The sequence below is a fragment of the Pteropus alecto genome, unplaced genomic scaffold, assembly GCF_000325575.1.
Source record: "Pteropus alecto unplaced genomic scaffold, ASM32557v1 scaffold61, whole genome shotgun sequence".
NCBI classification, from domain to species: Eukaryota; Metazoa; Chordata; class Mammalia; order Chiroptera; family Pteropodidae; genus Pteropus; species Pteropus alecto.
In genome coordinates, this window is record NW_006434835.1 from 15,692,754 (window position 1) to 15,711,685 (window position 18,932).

Below are 18,932 nucleotides of genomic sequence, written 5' to 3' on the forward strand. Positions count from 1 at the left end.
TGATTTTTGCTCTCTGTTTACTCTACTTGACACACTTCCCATTTCATCCTTCAGCTCTCAGATCTGTCTTGCAGAATCCTATCCATGTCAAGCCAAGCTCTGTGAATCTTCCCTATTTATTGCAGCTGGCCATCTTTCATAGAAACCGCAAAATTTAAATCTCTGAAGGCCTTAGAGATTATTTGAGTCATTTCTTCATCTTCTAAAGATGAGGTCCTGATTGGGCAACATCTTGGTCAAGGGCATACAATCAGTGGTGGAACCAGGACTAGAATTTGGGGCTCTGTTCAAAGGAGCAGACATATTAGAGGGCCACCTATGTGCCTAGAGACACTAGTGTGCTGTCAGTGGTCTCATTTCACGGTTGTCCACATGGGTTATTTCTAAGTTCTGTGTCACTTTGTGTCATAGTAGCACTGTGAGGTCTTCTTCTAGTATAGCTTTATGTTCATTTTATTTTCCCTATTAGAAGATAATCTCATTGGACAAAGACCAAGTTTTACTTTACATTCCAGAGATAAAAATGGGACTGAATCAGAAGACTTCAGTTCTACCTGGCTCTGCCACTTGGTAGCAAGTTATGTAAATTTAAAATCTCACATCCTCACTTAACCTATCTGTTAAAATGGGGTTAATAATGTTGTTTCTACCCATGCCATAGGATTGTGGTGAGTATAAAACAAGAGAATAAGTGTGAAAGTACTTTGAAAACTATAAAATACAGGTACAATATAAGTTGTGTATGTAATAATTTTCTTTGTATTACTTGATTTTTTTTTCCAGAAGCTATAGAAATAACACCTTGAAACACAATTCAGTCTATGAAGCTCTGGTTCCCATCTTTTCTCCATGTTTGCTATTCATTTTGTCTACAGCATGGATCCTCCAGTCACCTTCAGATATTTTAGAGATACATCCTAGAGTATTCTACTTTATGGTTGGAACAGCCTTTGCCAACAGCACAGTAAGATTATTTTCTTTAAAAAATTATAATATATATCAGGAATATATGACAATTTGATAATTTGCAAAACCATATATAGTATTAGGATAAGCAGATTTTAAGTTAAAGATATTGGAATCCAAAATTTGAAAAAAAGAATAACTTCAAAGATAGAACATGCTGAAAATTATTTTATTTTTCTCTTTAAAACCAATAGGGTTTAGAGACTGCAGTAGTATTTTGGAACCGTGGCATATTTAAATTTTTTGTTTTGGTTGCCTGCTAAAGAATTCATGGAATAATTTTTGCCTGAGGAGTAGGGCAGGCAAATATTCAGACTGTAAATGTTATTAACAGTGTGGTTGAAATGGTTGCAGATCTAATGATTAGTTTAGGGAGCTTGAAAGGAATTTTTGAGAGAGAGAAAACACATCACACACAGCTCCCACACACTTCTTTAATCAACTGATTTTTAAATTAATACGGAATTTAAAACTGGATAATAAATACAGCATAGTTTTAAATATCTCTCTGCTATGGTGTAGCAAGAGAGCAGACAGGAAGGAGAGATCAGGGGTTGCTGAGGAAAGACCCTGATGGTCTTGATAGCCAGGAAGCCTGGCTCTAAGAGCTCAGGCCAGGTTCTTAATAAGTTTTTGTTTCATTGTTTAGCCACTGAGCTTATGCTTCCATGTATAAAACGTATCTATGAAAGAATGAAACTATAATTGAGTAAGATAAAGGGAGATAAAGAGGTTTTGAGGTGTTATTATGGTAATAGGACTGAATTGGAGGTAGCATCTCATCTCCATGAAGAAATTTAGTTGTGTGGCAGGTTGTCTTGAAAAATTTTTTTCAAATACCAAATCTTAAAATTGGGAGAAATTTTTTTACTCAAACTGTTACTCTTTGGAAGAATGCCTTCTATAGCATCCTTACTAAATTATCTTCCAGACTCTTCTGACACGCATAGGGTCTGAGGGTCCATGGATTTGGAGGTGGGGGCAGAGGTCCATTTGGCCCCTGAGCAGTTGAGACTACTGAATTTAATAACATAATGTAAATGTGTTGGGTCACAGACTTGAATGTTGGAGTGACAAGTTTTGGAAGTAGTTTGCTAATTAAATTTTTATTCTCTCTCTCTCTCTCTCTCCCTCTCTCTCTCTCTCTCTCTCTCTCTTTTTTTCCCACTAACTACAAGTGTCAGCTGATTGTTTGTCAAATGAGCAGTACCCGGTGTCCAACTTTGAATTGGTTGTTGGTTCCTCTCTTCTTGGTTGTCATGGTGATAAACTTAGGAGTTGCCTCTTATATTGAGAGCGTTCTTCTGTATACATTAACAATTGTTTTCACTGTGGCCCACATCCATTATGGAGTACGAGTGGTGAGTAATCTCAAACAAAATTGGTTCCATTTGGTTCGTATAAAGAGTGGAAAGAAGGTGAGGAAAATTTTAAAAAGAAAGTTTGCTTATTATAGTAGCTAGAAGAATTTTGGTGTATTTTCTAAGTTTTGGATGATATCCAGGTGTGTACTTTTAGATACTATTTCTCTAATGAATGTGTTATAATAACTATAAGCAATTTAAAAGTTGGATAATTACTATAAGGAATTCTTGTTTTTAAGTGGATAGAAATGTAAACCATTTCCTTGGTGAATAGAATTGTAAATTCTTTTGTTATTTTAATTACATAGGACCAGATAATCTCATTTGTTGATTATTTATTTCTATGCATGCTTTAGCTTTAGGGGCATTTTTGTTGCTTGTTAAGCTAATTTAGAAAGAAACTGAAATTGGTTTTGTAGCACTGCCTCCCTCCCTTCCCCTGCTTAATTCTTTAAGCAATGTGGTAAGGGAGGTTAGAACTTCAGACTGAAGGAACGCTTTTGCATTATTTGAGGTTTTACTTCATTTATGCTATTCCTGAGCTCTCATCAGGAGAAGTAATAACTAAGGGGAACTATAGAAGAGAAAGAATTTAAGAAGTATTTTGCAAGCCTTAACATTCTCTTCTAAAATAAGAGACTATTTCAGGATAAATGAACTAAGATAGGTATGATAAAATGAAAATCAGAACCATGTAGTTTCTTTATTACACTTGAACATGCTAGTTATTTTACATATTTTAGCAGTCTCATAATTATAATTTTTAAATACTGCAGCATATTCCATCAGGGAGATGGCTCGATGAGAACCCAGTTTACTTAATCATGACCAGTTATTTTAATCATTTAAGTTGTTTCCAGATTTTCACTATTATAAATAATGTGGGAGTGAACAATCTGGAATGATTTCTTTTTTTCTTTCATTTGCTTTGTTTTCTGATGATAACTTCATAATTTCTGGTTATGTAGAAGGGTATTGACATTTTTATGTCTCTTGAAATACTTCTATTTGGTATGCTTGTTTTGAAAGGAACCCTGCTGTGAATCAGCTAGAGAAACAAAATATCTGTTTTATACTGTCATATTTTTAAAGTGGGACACCTGTCATGCTTGATAACAACTTTATAATTTGTATAATTGCTAAACTTAAGCTTTTTCCCTTAGGGTTTCTCCCCAAAGTAGTCCACTTTCATTGGAACAAAATAGATGAAATTACTATGGAAGAAAATTATGATAAGCCTATGACTTATGATATGAAGACAGTTGTTTTCATTTGTGCAAAATTAACAGTATATGCTTTATATCAACACTTGCAGGCCTTATCTAGATATTTCTTCAGTCATTTGCATGAAGTAGAACACAATTAATTGCCAGTGTCTTTCGTAATTGTTTTAATTTATTATAACCCTTCAGAAGCATACCTTCAGAAAGTCATACATACACCAAACCAAACCAAAACACGTTTTCTTTATATTACCAAGGCACTACATTTTCATTGTTAAAAATAAATACAACCTAACTGAAAGAAATTCCAGTTATTTGTCCAGAAATTTGTCTGTTTGTATGCTTTCTTATCACTTCTACAACTTCTGTCCAGAGGGTAAAACCTGCTAAGCCACAAAACATTCACTGGAACTATTGAAATATCGATAATATGAATAAGAATAGAAATAAGAAGTATCAAACAAGTGGTATTTACCAACTGGCATGTAAACAAGCCTTTGCCTACCCATTAGAGATACCCTAACTAAATTGGCCTAAACCTCCCAAAATTTACAGAAAAATCCTGTTTCATCAGGGTTAGGAATGGTTACCTAGAAATGTTATAGAAAGTTGAATGTTGAGTCTAACTATATATGTAAATATTTGATCTACTGGATAGTCAAAGTCAACTAACTCTGTAATTCTTCAGTAGATTTGGATGTGAATCTGTATGGTCAGGAGGGCTCTGGAAAAACTAGAACAAAGGAGTTAGGCAGAGCCCGGTTTAAGCCCTAACTCTCCCAGCGTAGTTCTAGCACTCTGATTTAGCCATCTAGCTCCATAGCTATCCGAACGCAGATAAACCTCTTCATTATTTATGATTTTTGCTGTGTCAGTCAACTGTTGTCTCCAGAGGGAGAATTCTGTGTGTTTTTAAAAAACGATTAGGTATGCATTTGTCACTGCCTCATGTTCTGGTTTTCTACAGGTAAAGCAACTGAGCAGCCATTTTCAGATTTACCCCTTCTCATTGAGGAAACCAAACTCAGATTGACTAGGAATAGAAGAAAAGAACATTGGTCTATAATCTACAGAAAGAAGCACTGTATATAAGATGCTTGTAAATATTTCATCCATCACCATTGAACTAAACTGATCTGCTTAACAGTCATGAGAACTCTGTGTGTGTGGTGCTTGTACAGGAGGAATGAGACATATGATCTGAACTTGTGGAATTTTGAACCTATTAACTCCCAGCTTATTTTATTTTTTTATAAAACCATGTGATATTTTGGTTAATCATAATGTGCATTAGATAAGCAAAATGTTCCTAGTAATTTTAGCTTCATAAGTCCATAACATTTTGGTTTATACATTCAGAAAACCACAATATGTTTTCATATTTGGTACTTAGTAGTAAGTCTTTAGTTGTGGAAGCTATCAGTAGTCCACACCTATTATAGGGAAAAGATGAGGGCAAGTCACCTTCAGCAAGAGATGCCAAGTGATGACAGAACAATATACAGGTTTGCCAAATACTGGTTTCTCTTTCCCATGGAAATGCCTTTGTCCTCATGTGCTAAGAGAGCTAATATATATATCTATATATATTTGGATTCTCTAGTATTCTGGCTCTTTTTGTTATGGAACGGATATTGGTAAATGGCTTAATACTCTTTTAAAGAAAAATACTCTATTGAGACTTAGTAGAGAATGGATTGTAATTGTATCTCACGCATTGGCTTGGTGCATCATTTAAATGTGGCATTTCCCCGCCTCAGCCACAAGGTGCTGAGATTTGGTGCCTGTGAACTATGATTAAATGAATGCACGTGACAGTGTCAGTCTTATGATAATTACTTGTGAGGAACATGGATAAACTTCCTTGTAAGAGAAATTTACTTTGGAGTTAGGAATCTCATGAACCTCACTACAAAATTAGTTTTCTGATTCAATTTGTCCGTTCTTTCTTCCTCCTTCTCTCTCCCTATATCTCTTTTTGTGGAGGAGAGAGTGCTGTGTTATTTCATTCAGGATAAAGATGTAGAGAGAAATTCTCTCTTCCCCAACTTGCCCACCTCCCCTATTGAAGAAAATTTTTGATACATATGCCTTACTGAGTACGTACTCCCTTTAATATGACTTGAGGTTTACTGACAAACAAAATCTCTTTGATTTTAATATGATTGTTTTATAGATCACACCTTTTCATGGATGTGAATATTTTCTTCTGTTTCTTTTTTGACTTTGTTTCCATTTACTTTGGTGGTGGTGAAATTTACATCCTGATTTTTTTTTTTTAAATTTTCTACTGAATGAAGTTTGTGCTTGAATGAAGAGTGTATCCTAAACCCTCTTTTTTTTTTTGGATGGATTGCACTTGGATAAAATAGGCACCACTATGTTGACATATAATTACATTCATAACCATTATTTATGTATGAATGTGACTATCTTTAAATTTAATTATAATGTATTCCTTTGTTAAATTTGTCTGCTGCTTTGTAAAAATAACTGTAATTGATATTTCAATTTTTAAATTTGTAAATTCTAATCATTGTCATCTAGGTTATTAGAAATGAGTCGGGGAGCTAACTCATGATTCTGTACTCAATTTTTAAAATGCAAAGGTTGAGCTATATTTGTTGACCTCTGAGACAAAAATGAACACTGAAAATAGATGAGAAATTGATGCAGGAAAATATGGGTAGTGATTCCATGTTTGTTAATAAGTCGCCATCATGGAGGTCAGAGAATGATGGCAACTAAAAACGAATTAAGTGAAGGTAATGCTATTTTTTGTATACCTTGTTCTGTGTCATCTGGATAGTGTTAATTTGGGCTGAAACAAAGCTTCGTTTTAAGGTTTCTAAACTAACCATTTTACTGTTTTGTTGACCTTGTACACAAGAATGAGACTTTCTTCACCTTGTACAGGATAGTAAAAAAATACCTGTTATTTCTGGCATAGGATCATGTCCTGTAGTTTTGGGGCTATTTTACCTTAAAGTGTGTTTCTGCTCTTTCTTTTGTATCAAGTTCATTTGAAAATTGTTTTGTGCCTATACTTTTATGACTTATTTTTCTGTGGTGGTAAAGAATTATGCCATGGTCAGTTTTACTGACATCGTTAGATGATGAGAGAAAGATGCCGTCAACAAGGTTAAAGTGAACTGAATTTAAATGTTTCAGAATACTGTGAACTTGTGCATCTTTAGGGTACTGCTGACTCTTTTTCTTGGTTTGGTCTGCCATCTTGAAGTGTTTCTTGAAAGCCCCCATTTGGTATGTAGCGATAGGGCGCCTGAAGCAAGATTTAATTACAAATGGCTCTGTGCATTTATGTCATGCCAGTTATCATAACATTTCCAAAGTGTAAAAGATGTTTCAGGTTTATGCATGATATTTTGGGGTGAGTTCACACCCCAGCCTTTCTCCCAGCTTACACTGAGCTGCCTTTTGGGGAGCAGTGACATGGTTAGTCATCCATGCATGTTTTCTGTACATTTCAGAATAGAGTGCCTTAGCCAGGCCAGAGGTTTGCTTTGTGTTTCTGCTGACCAAAGTTACCTAGACCTGTAAGAAGTTTTTCAGGTTATGGTATGAAAAATGTCCTTTTTTGCTTGTCAGAAAATAATTCCCCTTTATTTGAGCAGGGATGGCATAGAGTATGCTAATGCTACCTTTGGTGATCCTTTAATAACATTCCTGACCTTAGTGCAATGCACAGTTTAAAACTGTCACAATTTAAATCGTCATTCCTGCACTCATACGTAATAAATATAGTTTATGGGTTTTAGTCTTAAGGGTTATAGAGTGAAAAACTTCCAAAACTAAATAGTCTTTCTTGGCATTTTAATAAGATCATGGTTAAAATACTTCTAATTCTAATTTTAAAAGAAAGTTAAATGCTCATTATGGTCTAGAATGTTACAGTATTACTACCAACATGTCATTTGTTTTAATACAGAGCTATTGGCATGAGGAGTGCATGTCTAGAGTTGTCCTGAATCTAAGTAGATACGAAAGAGTATTGATCATGACCTGGAGCCTGGGCGTTGGGGGAATGTGCAAAGGGAAAAGCAGATATAATATTTACTTTAAGGGAAAGAAGGGATCTTCTCAAGGCCTAATGCCCTTTGTGCCCGATGATCTCATGTAATACACAATTTAAAATTGTCACAATTTAAATTGTCGTTCATCCACTAATTTCAAACTCAAGTGTGAAATTTGAAAGTGTCCTAAGTGTTTAGTTTTCAAAGAATTAGTTTATTTTTTTAGGCAGTCATAAAGCACTTGGAATATACCTTGCTTTCCAAAGGAGACTTTGATTTTATAACCTATGGAAGATGAAAAGATAATCTGAAGGTGTTTGAATCACAGGCTACTTTCCCCCTTATATTTTAGCTGGGAGTCTATTTGTAACTGTCGTTCTTCAGTCTTCATCTGGGTTTCCTTTTAACTAGCCACCACCTAGGACAGAGATGCCCACTTACTCTGTTGCCCTTAGATCTTGCCACATTCAAATCTCCTTGATTGTCTTGGATGTCTTATCTAGTCAAGGACTGGGAACGTGCCAGAGGGAACAAAGTAAACCCGATGGGCTAGAATTTTGACCTTGGGTCCCCAAATAAGCCAAAAACAGATACAGAAATTTTTGGTCATGTTGATTCCTGCATTCAGAGTGGCCTTTGTCTTGACTTCAGCTCTGGACTTACTCACTCTGGGAAATTTGTGAAGTCAAACTAGAATTTTCTTTGTCCTGTGAGGTGTCTTTGTACAGCAGCATGCCCTTTCTTGAACACCCTGTGGGTGAATAACCTTATTAAGTTAACTGTCAATACTAGAAACTACCAGGAAGAATTTTAACTAATATGCTGCATTCGAAGCACTTTGACATGTACATTTAAAAGTGACAGTTTTAACAGTAAAATGGTGTTAAATTAATCACTGTGAAACTAGAAAGTGTGATGCTCTGTACATTTTAGGAAGTTAAGTAAATTCTGATTTTTCTTTATTAATTATGAAACCCATGTGATTTGTATGTTTTCCTTTTTCATCTCTGACAGTGGTGCAGATGACTGACATATCGGCAGGCAGCTACTCTAGGGTATGTGGTAAATCATGGTTGTCTTAACTTTTCCAGAGAACGTGGCGATATGTTTACTTCTTCCTTGCACGGAGCTATGGCAATTGCATTTATTGACTAATTCATTTCCAGTGTTTCTACAGTGCAAAATAAATGTAACCTTACTTTTTAATCCACATGCTAGTAATATGCATTGCTCTTTAGTAAACAAATATGCAAATGATAGTAATCTGGCTGATTTTTTTCTGTTGTTAATCAGGGACCTGCTCTTTGCACAGACAGAGCTTAAATGAGCTAATATTTCGGGCAGCAAAAGCAGCCTTGTCATTTCTAGCCCTCTCGCAGACGGCCTGAGCAAGAGGGTCGTGTCGCATTCGGTCTGAAAGGCCAGCTTCCCAGAATTGGAAAGTAGCACGGGGACTGATTTTAGAATATTTTAACAAGGGCCTGTCTCTCTAGGAAAGCCCATTTGGACACAACAGAAGGAGTGTGTGGTCTTCCACAGACCACGTTGTCTTACTCTGCACAGAATCATTCTGAGAAACAGGCTAACTCGGAGTGGTGCTGTTTTTAAAACTTGTGAATTAGATGGTGGCCCCAGAGCACCTGATGCTGCACTGCAGGTGGAGACAGGATCAAGGAGTGACTAAAGGCTGTGGGCGCCGTAGGGTTCTTTGGTAAAGTCTTCACAGGAGCAGTTTCTGTGAGCAACAATTAAAATTAGAATTGATTTCAGTCTTTTATTAAAACATACGTAATTCACCATGAATTCTAGATTCTGATAAAAGTGCTAGTGAAAGTGACTAGCACTTTTACTGTCGAAAAAGTAAGTTCTTGACCAGGAACGTGTTTAGTTAGTACTCGATGTGACTAACCAGGTTATAGCACGGGCCTCTTAATTTTACAGGATCTCTGAATGCTACATTATAAATCTGTTTGAATAACTAGTATCTTTTAGTATCAGACTTTGAGTTTAATAACTACAAGTTAAGACTGTCCAAATCTGTTTGGATAACTAGTATCTTTTATATCAGACTTTGAGTTTAATAACTACAAGTTAAGACTGTCCACAATATTAACATTTTCATAGGTTATTTTGTTTAGATTACTTAACGAGCAGCTTATTCAGGAGACAAAGACCCGGCTGCATGTATTGATTTACTCATTCTGAAATGTGCCAAGAAGGCAGAATTTAGTATTAAATTCCAAATTTCATTTTTTCAACAGCATTTCCTCTGAGTAAAGGAGAAGGCAATGAATAATTGTCTAGTTGTAAAGTCCCTGTTGCCACCTTCTCCCCTACCCTTCCCTCCTAATATAATAGATTAAATTTGTAGCCAATTGTAGAAAAAGAATTGGATACTTTTCTGAGTAAGGTTTCATGCCCTGTACTTAAGAATAGGTGGCAGGAATCATGGCCCAGTCAATTGAGTTGTTTAGCTTGGTCCTGTGCCATTTACTTTCTGTAGTATTCTGAAACAAAAGGGTGATACCATCCCTGCTCAGGTACCCAGAAACAATACCACTTAAGCAACTGAAATATGTTTGCTACAAGTAGACTATATTAGGGAAGATGAAGAGGAGCACAAAACCTTATTTTCCCTTTTAAGTAGTTTAACTGAACATATTAGTAATTGGTCTGTCTAGCACTTGCTGTGCTCATAGTAAATAATGTAGCATTTATTTTATCTGGTTATGTGTGGTGTGTGTATATACATATTTAATATGTACACATATAGTCTGTGCATATATATATGATATATTTGTATATACATGCAGTCTACTCTTGATTATCAGTGAAGTGGTAAGCCCTCACTTTACACTTTCTTCATGTTGACTTAATCTGCATGTAGCCCATAGCTCTGTGAAGCCTCTTTCTCATCTGGAGCCACAATCTTTCTTTCCAACTTCCAGTTCGTCTCAGCCCTCAAAGGCCCTTAAAATATGTCAGCTTTCCATTTCCTTTTCACCAGGGATCGTGTGAGCCATATGCACCTCTTTTGAGAAAGACGGCTGCTTCCACTGGGGTTGAGGCTTCTGGGTCTGCATGATGATAGGACCCATTCCTGGCCAGAAGGCAGCTCTGGAAGCACTTTTGCTCCTGGGCATGCTCGCTCTCTAGCCAAGTGGGTGGGGCTTCACAACTTGCTTAAATTTCTTAGCTGGAATGCTTTGAAATCTTAGATAAGTCTTTGATGTACGAATACAGCCATGCATTTCACCATTACTGTTCCCCATTGCTAGCCCAGATAATCAAGACCTGACTGTTTTTTGCCACTGGATTCTGGAAGCCTTGCCTTTTCAACTGGATTTATGTTTATTTCTGCTGCTGTGAAACCCAAAAGTAATGCAGTAGGTTTTAATTTAAAATTGTTTAATTCTATTATTGATAAATATTTATTGTAATAAAAGTAAAGAGTAAATAATTTTTAAATCTTTTCAGTTGTTTTCAGATTGGTGTTTTTTTTTCCCCCTTGGTAGGTGCAAAAGGGGAGGGAGCTGTGGGGAGAAAAATTGATATTCAGCCACTTGTCTCAAAGAATCATTGATCGTTTTAGAGCAAAAACATTACAAGGATTTTTTGTTTTGTTTTCTAAGAAATATCAGCCCACTTTTTTCCTAGGTGTTCTATAATCTTGTGACTTGTTTCCAAAAGCAGAGTACTAGGCAGGCGGCATGTGCTATTTTTGACTCCACTAGAACTATGTACTGGGTAATATATAATAATAGCTAGATCACACTGAAATGAGTTTGTAAGGTGGTTGTTTTGTACGCCATCATTTTCTCAAAGAAAGTGTTAATGTGTGGTGGTAATTTTTTAGGCTAATTCCATAAGAATCTGATAACTCACACCTAGTACCCCACAACAATAGTATACAAACCGTAAGCTCTTATAAAAACTCTGATTTTCTAACATTGCTTTTGAAGAGAATGTTTTCTAGTTTTTACAACAGAATTGATCTCAGTTCTGACAGTGGGCATTAAAAAATTGTAATGGGTTTGAAGGCGAGGGAAGAAACGTCCCATATTTTCACCCACCCTAGTTGTCCAGCTGTGTGCTCTTAATCCCCTGCCCTCCCAACTTCTTGGTTGCTGTAGCAAGTATCCCCTCTATCTGCAGATCTCAAACGCCTAGCAAGTACCTGACACACAGCAGGCATGTACTAGGTAACTACACTTCGTTTTATCTAAAAAAGACCCAGTGCACCAAAGCGTCTCGCTCCTCTTCCTGCTCTCATCTTTTCCCCTCTGCTCACAAATTTCCTGAAAGAAAACTTTATAACTGCTTCCGTTTTATTTTTTGCTTTCATTCTGAAAGTTTCGTAAGACCTCCCAAACATTTGATACAATGACTGTTTCATACTCATGTTCAGGTTTGCAAGCTTTGATCCAGGGCAAGTTACTTATTTTTACTGTGCCTTAGTTTCTTCATCTGTAAAACGGGATTAGTAGTATTATGGCACTTATATGTTATGAATGCATGTAGAGTGTTTAGCACACTGAGTGGTCCAAGGTAGGCGCTTGGTTTCTACTAATACCTAGTTCTCAATTTTTTATCCTTGAACGTTTCCCTAAGCTTTATGACTTACTTATGACTTCTCTTCCCCCTCCCTTCTCAATTCCCTCCTTTGTACCTTTGTAGGCAGTGTACGATGATGGTGAGGCAGTTCTAAAAATAACTAGAAATGAATAAAACAAGGTTGCCTTCTGACAATCTATTAGTAAAATTCACACTACTTGGGAGATAGGAATAATCTAAGAAATTATGTAAAAAGACTATGCTGAAGGTGGTTGGCCAGCCTGTAAGCATAGCAAAGAAAGCCCGTTATATCCAGAAGGTTTTGCCTTTTTTGTTACCCAAAACTTACCTGGGAATGGGGGTGCCATGCCCCAAGGACTCTATTTAATCTTTATGGCAAGTTATATCCATTGTGGGCCCCTGAGTTCATTATAGTCAATGGTACATCATCAAGAAACTTCCCAATTATAGTTTGGTTCCCTTTGTAGATCACCCACTGGGTATGCTTGGTCACAAGTCATAAACACACACATGCCTGTATGTCAATTGTAGTTTTTTGCTCAGTTATAGTTTTTTGCGCAAATTAGCATATTCTCTATATGTTTTTCTTTTGTGAGCCTATTAGTGTAAATCAGTTCTCAAAAGCACGTTTCCTTTTGGAGTACTGGCTACAAGTTGAGGACCAGGCTCTGGAGGCTAGTGAATTATCAAGGTGGACATCACTACATCTCTCCCCCTAAAAACCTTCTCTGTGACAGCCCTTGCCTGCTGCAGTCTCTTCAGGATCTGTCACCACTTTAAGAAAATGAATAAATTAACTATTTTTACATTAAGTGATTTGTGTTTTTTGGTAAAATTTTTTAAAGAATGAAAATCACCCATAGACTCGACCCCCAGAGATATCAGTTACTTTGTGTTCTTTTTTCATTTTTCTTGTGTACATACTACATATATTTTAAATAAAACAGGGATCATCCTCTACATACTGTGTTGCATATTCCCTTCCTCTTTAATATATCTTGGATGTCTTTCTACGTTAGATTCATTCTTAGTGGCTGCATTGTTTGTCATTCCACGAATACTTAATCTGTTCCCCTATTGATGGATTTTGGTCCATATCCAGTTTTTTAATATAAATAACTGCAGTGAGCATACAGATACATCTGTGTACATCTTTTTTCGAAAAGTATTTGTTGAACAGTCATTACATACCAAGTATTTTGCCAGGTGCTGTATGTACAATGCTGAATAAAAATGACATTTCAACCCAATGGAACTATAGCCTAGGTAATTCTTTTAAGTAGAATTGCCTAGTCAATGCATATACTTATTTCAACTATGAATAGATATTGGCAAACTGTCCTAAAAGTGCCTTTCTAACAGTGAATGAGTGTCTTTTTTCCCATACCTGTGAAAATGGTTTATTACATATATGATTGAGGCTTTGACTACAAGGAAGACCTCCCAGCTTGTTTTAAGATGGCTGGAGGGAGCCAGGACAGGATGCTGGCTTGGGAGCTTTTATTGTGGTTAGGTGGTAGGGCTGGGATGAGGGTACCCAGTGCACACTGTTGGAACTTCCTGCCAGTGCCAAAGGAGAGAACACCTAGGCCTTTTTTTTTTTTTTTAAATCAGCTGCCCAGATGTGGATCAGAGAAGAAAGGCATGAGCCTTAAAAGTTGTCAGTAGTCAAACAACAAAAAAGAGAGTTAGATTCCTTACCTGTCTGGTATCTAGGGACAGCTTTAGGGCCAAGTATCTTATTAATCATTCTTCATGGGTTTTTATGGTAACTATCTTGTGTAACAGCTGATTCCCACTGACTTCCTCATGGTGGCCTACTCCCAGCTGTAGGCATGTGTACACAAACTTGTTTCTCTTCTTGCAGATGGTGGAAACATAAACCAGGACCTGGAAGAGTTCATGGTCAGAGCACTACCTCTGATTCCATGGCCCCTAGGGAAGTTTAAAACTTGTGGTTACAACTTAAGGGGAGAGAGATTTGGCAGAGGACCCCGAAGCCCCAAAGCAAACATTACTACCAACCCTCCCCTTCCCCGCCTCCCCCCACAGATATGGGACAAGGATCCATGCAGCTGTTGGAACTCTTGGCTTCTCCAAGATTTTGGCACTCCTAAATCTACCACTTGCAGACTTAGAAAAATTAATTGAAACAAAAACTCCATTTGTCTCTTGGGTAGATCTTATTCACAAAGGGCTTGTCTTTTTTGGGCCTCACAATTGCCTGTGAGTTGAATAGGCAGATAGTACCATATAACAGTTGAGAAAATGGTCCTCAAGTTGTGACTTATCCAAGGTTGCACAGCAGGTCTAGGACAAGGACCTGCATTTTCCCACTCCTTCCAGTGCCTTTTCCTGAGTTTCCCACAGGTCAACGGAACAAGACCTTGTCGGATGTTATCCAGTTTGTTTTTTTAAAGGATTTTAATTTTCAAGAACACTTTTTGTTGACAATGAGACAAAAACGCCTGGAAAATAGCGCTTTTTCAAGGCCCAGTGCTTCCTTGGGAGTTTAATTGTGCTTCTGTACCCTTAACTTTTACTCCTTCCCCCACTCCCCTCGGTACTATTTCCCTCTGCTCCTCCTGAAAACGGCTACAGAAGACAACAATCTCTTGCTGGGTGAAAATTTATTGATAGCAGGGAGTTTCACATGCTAGAGGCAACAGGGAGGGACCCTAACGCACGAAGTAGGAGCTCAAAAATGAATGGATGATAAATATACTTCAGACTTTCCAAAGAGGCAATAGACTTAGAGCGGACCTATTATTCTGTACCCTCCATGACGAAAGAACAATGCCACACCCTTAGCACAGCGCTTGGCATGGAGATGCTCAATAATATTTGGTGAATATGGTTTTGAGGAATATTCATTTGATGAATTAATCATCAGTAAGCGATGAACGACATCTTGGTCCAGCTCTCTGGTCATTCAGTTTCCGCTGGGCCTTCGTGGGGTCGCACCACAGTATATCCAAATTGCAGGAGAGAGCAATAAAGCCCAACGCTGGGACACCGGCTTCTGAAAGCTGCTGGGCGGGCCCGAAGAGCTGCGCGCGCAATCCCGCCAGCCGTGGATCAGGTGACTGCTTTTCCCTGGCAACGGCTTGTTGCCAGCAACCGGGCGGTGGTCTGGCGGTTGTCCGGGAGGAGCAGGCTGCGGGAGGCACCCGCCATGAATCCTCCCGGACCCTTGGGGGTCCTGGAGGAGAAAGAGGAGGAACACTTATCTACTGCGATTCTCGGGCCCTCGATATATTCCGATAACCCTCAGGAGCGGATCCAGGCCCGGCGTCTCCGCATCGCGGCGCGCCTGGAAGCCCGGAGGCGGTGAGCGGGGTCTTGGCAGGCCCGCCCTGGGGCTTTCCGAGGTGCCTGGACGCAGTGCAGCGCTGAGCGGGGAGGTTGCCCGGGGCTGAAGTCCCTGCAGTGAGGGGCCCGAGTGACCCAAGTGTGAGCGGGCCTCGTTTCTTGATGAGATAGAAAACTTTTCTTCTAGAATTTTCAAGCAAAATATGGGTTAGTAAAACACTCAACACACTAGTAAAGCTAAAGACAATAATCTTTTCAACACTTTGTTGAGCCCGCTGCGCCAGGCACTGTGGACAAATCTGTCTCTCCTTCCCAGACTGCCTTCCTCCACAAGTATTTATCTCTTAACCTCAGCTATCACATCTGCTATTCTCAGTGGCTTATCTGGTTGTGTCACACAAACCCTCATTCCTGAAGAGTCTGAGGCTGATAAACTTTATTCATCTCAGACCAGGGTTGTCGGCACTTACGCATTCAGAGACACAGTGTTCTGTCCTAAGGGGTACCCAGAGGCACCTGTGTGATCCTCTGAATTCCTGAATACCCTCACCATGTAACAGCACTTATACTTATCCTACTGGTCAGGGTCAGCTGCACTTCCAAGACAATGGCTTCTCTTTTTGTCTGCTGGCCTTTGGACACAAGGGGCCCAAAGTGGTGTGGTCTTGTTCCAACAAAACTTTACTTATGGACACTGAAATGTGAATTTCATATAATGTTTATGTGTCATAAAATATTCTTTGTATTTTGATCCCCCCCTCCCCCATTAATAAACTTCATTTTTTAGAGCAATTTTAGGTTTACAGCAAAATCTAGTGGAAAGTATGGAGATTTCCCATATACCTCCTACCCCCACACATGCATAACCTCCCACACTATCAACATCCCCACCAGAGTGGTATATTTGTTACAACTGATGAATCTCGTTGACACATCAGAGTCACTCAAAGTCCATAGTTCAAACTATGCTTCACTTTTGGTGTTCTATGGATTCCAACAATTATATAATGACATATGTCCACCATATTATTGTACAGAATGGTTTCACTGCCCTATAATCCTGTGTATTCTGCCTATTCATTCTGATCTTTTTAAAAACCACTTAAAAATGTAAAAATTATTATTTGCTTGTTAGCCATACAAAAACAGGTGGGTCAGATTTGTTCCACAGGCCATAGTTTGCTAACCCCGATGTGATGGATGGATATGGTGTTCTGTGGGATATCCAGATGGTCCTGATCTATTTGGGCTATATTTTGACAAAGATCAGGAGAATTAACATGGCCCTATAAGTGTGAGTATTTATTATCATCAACCTTTTAAATCTTTTCTAGTCTGATAGAAGAGTAATGACACCTCACAGGGTTTTCAATTTTATTTTTCTGGCTATAGGTGAATTTGAACATATTTTCGAATGTCTATTTGCCATTTTTTATTCTGTAATTGCCTATGTACATTCTTTGCCAGTTTTTATATTTGACATTTTGTCCTTTTTTTTGTATTCATTTGAAGGAGTCCTTTCTGTTCTATAGAGAGCAAAGTTTTGTCAAATATCTTTTACCAGTTTATCCCTTGACTTTTTAGGATAAAATTTTAAAATCTTTTAATCTTTTTTTTTTCTGATTTTGGTCTTATTCCAAGATGGGCTCTCTCCTGTGTTTATTTCTCGTGTTCTTTGATTGTGTTTTTTTAATACTTAAATTTTAACCATATGGAATGTATTTTTGTATATGGTGTGAAGTACTGTGAAACCTTAAATATAGATTTTGAGTACTAGAAATAACTTTAGTTTCTTTACTCTTCTCCATCACAGGGAAGAGCTTGGAGAATATTTAGATGGAAAGAAAGAGAGTGAGGAAGATCAAAGCAAGAGCTATAAACAGAAAGAAGAAAGCAGACTGGTATGAACTGGGTAGCACATGGGTCCTGTCAGTCCTGTGAGACTAGAGAGCTGGGTGTGATGTCATGGTTTTCGTATTTAAATTAGAAAAAAACTCAGTAGAGATGAAATCTCAATAGAGATTCTGTATCTTGTCTCTAGACGGAACCGAATTTGAATCTTCCCCATTTGGGGAGCTCTCCAGGAGTGAGCTTTCATATTATCATTTCTAATATTGATGCTGTCTCTTCTTTGCTCATACACTTAATGGTATTTACTATTCATAGGATAAAGTCCAAATGATTTAGCCTGACATCCAAGGCCTTTTGTAGTCTGTTCCCATCTTCACCCTCCAATCTTGTCTCCCATTGTTACCTACTTCGAGACTTCGACTTTGGCTAGGCTGATCCACTTGCTCGCCTCCAGTGGGGCTTGGTTCTTCCTGCTCCGTGCCTTTGACTATCTGGAATGCCAAGTTCCTCCACTCCGCGCTTCTTCCCTCCTCTTCTCTCCTTTTTCTCTTCTGCTGTCACGGGGTTACCATCCCGTACTCTTAAGACCATCTACGTCCCAACTCCTCCGTGTGTCCCTCTGCAACCCAGACTGAACTCCTTTAATTCACACATTGACCACTTCTTGTCTGTAAAATTCATTTCATTTTGGATAGATTTCTGCCTTGTATCTCTTTTCAAGTGTGTGTGCATGCAGTGTCCCCAAATGAAATTGTAAGCTCTGAGAGTGTGTATGTGGAGTAGCCCATAGCTTGTACTCAGTAAACACTGAAAAGAAAATCGATTGCTCTCCCATGGCAATGACAGGGCTCCTTGAATATTTAATAAAGGACTTGGAACAAAAGGTACTGAAGGGATTAAAAACACCAGTTCAAAACAGCAAGCCAGACTGGGCAAAGTGCCGCATTTAATTAATTGTTAAATGACTGCATAGACAGTTGATATGGTGGGAATCGAGATATGGAAAATTGCTCCCTAAGCTATTCTGGTCAGAGGAGGTTATATGGAGAAAGTAGGATTTTAGCTGGGTCTTAGAAAAATAGGTGGGATTTATAAAAGTGGAGTGGAGGGAGATCATTTCTGGCAGAAATCGAAGTATACTTATTGGGAGAAAAAGTATTCAAGCTACTGAAATATTATTATAGGGCATAGAGATATATAGAGATAGTTGAATAACCTACACTATACAGTGTCAAGGATAAAATATTTTACTACAGCAGAAAGAATATTGAGCTGCCATGAGTTCTCAGTCCAGATCTGTTACTTACTGTGAAGTACATGAGTTGTGTCACCTCTTTATACTTAGATTTCTTCATCTAAAGGGTCAGTGATCTCTGAACATTTCTCTGTAGGTTAAAAATGATATTATATGTAATCTTGAAAATACTGTTATAGTTTATATTGATATAATCTCAAAAATATGGATATATAGTCATCCTGAGCACTCTTTAAAACCAAAAGGATATATTGTTTTCATTAGCTTTCCAAGATTCCTTTCACCCAGGCCTTAAGTCATTGAATACATTGGCATCAAGGAGAAATGTATACAGAAATATGCTATTTTCCTC

At 37.9% G+C, this 18,932-nt stretch overlaps 2 protein-coding genes across 5 annotated transcripts in view; both read left to right on the forward strand.

Moving 5' to 3' along the window:
• The window catches only part of SELENOI (selenoprotein I), a 44,508-nt gene extending 35,662 nt beyond the window's left edge, over positions 1 to 8,846 (forward strand). Inside the window, exons 8-10 of the mRNA XM_006927105.3 lie at positions 784 to 964; positions 2,145 to 2,327; positions 4,521 to 8,846. Coding sequence (XP_006927167.2) covers positions 784 to 964; positions 2,145 to 2,327; positions 4,521 to 4,619 — 463 coding nt within the window. The 3' untranslated portion in view covers positions 4,620 to 8,846. The remainder of the gene's footprint in view (positions 1 to 783; positions 965 to 2,144; positions 2,328 to 4,520) is intronic.
• Positions 8,847 to 15,233: 6,387 nt separating this feature from the next.
• The window catches only part of DRC1 (dynein regulatory complex subunit 1), a 35,931-nt gene continuing 32,232 nt past the window's right edge, over positions 15,234 to 18,932 (forward strand). For 3 of the 4 annotated variants that reach the window (XM_025045765.1, XM_006910296.3, XM_025045766.1), the window contains exons 1-2: positions 15,235 to 15,492; positions 17,288 to 17,375. In XM_025045765.1, the coding sequence (XP_024901533.1) occupies positions 15,338 to 15,492; positions 17,288 to 17,375 (243 nt within the window). In that variant the 5' untranslated portion in view covers positions 15,235 to 15,337. Of the gene's footprint in view, positions 15,493 to 17,287; positions 17,376 to 18,932 lie in introns of all 4 variants that reach the window. The other variant, XM_015588118.2, reaches the window with a different exon arrangement.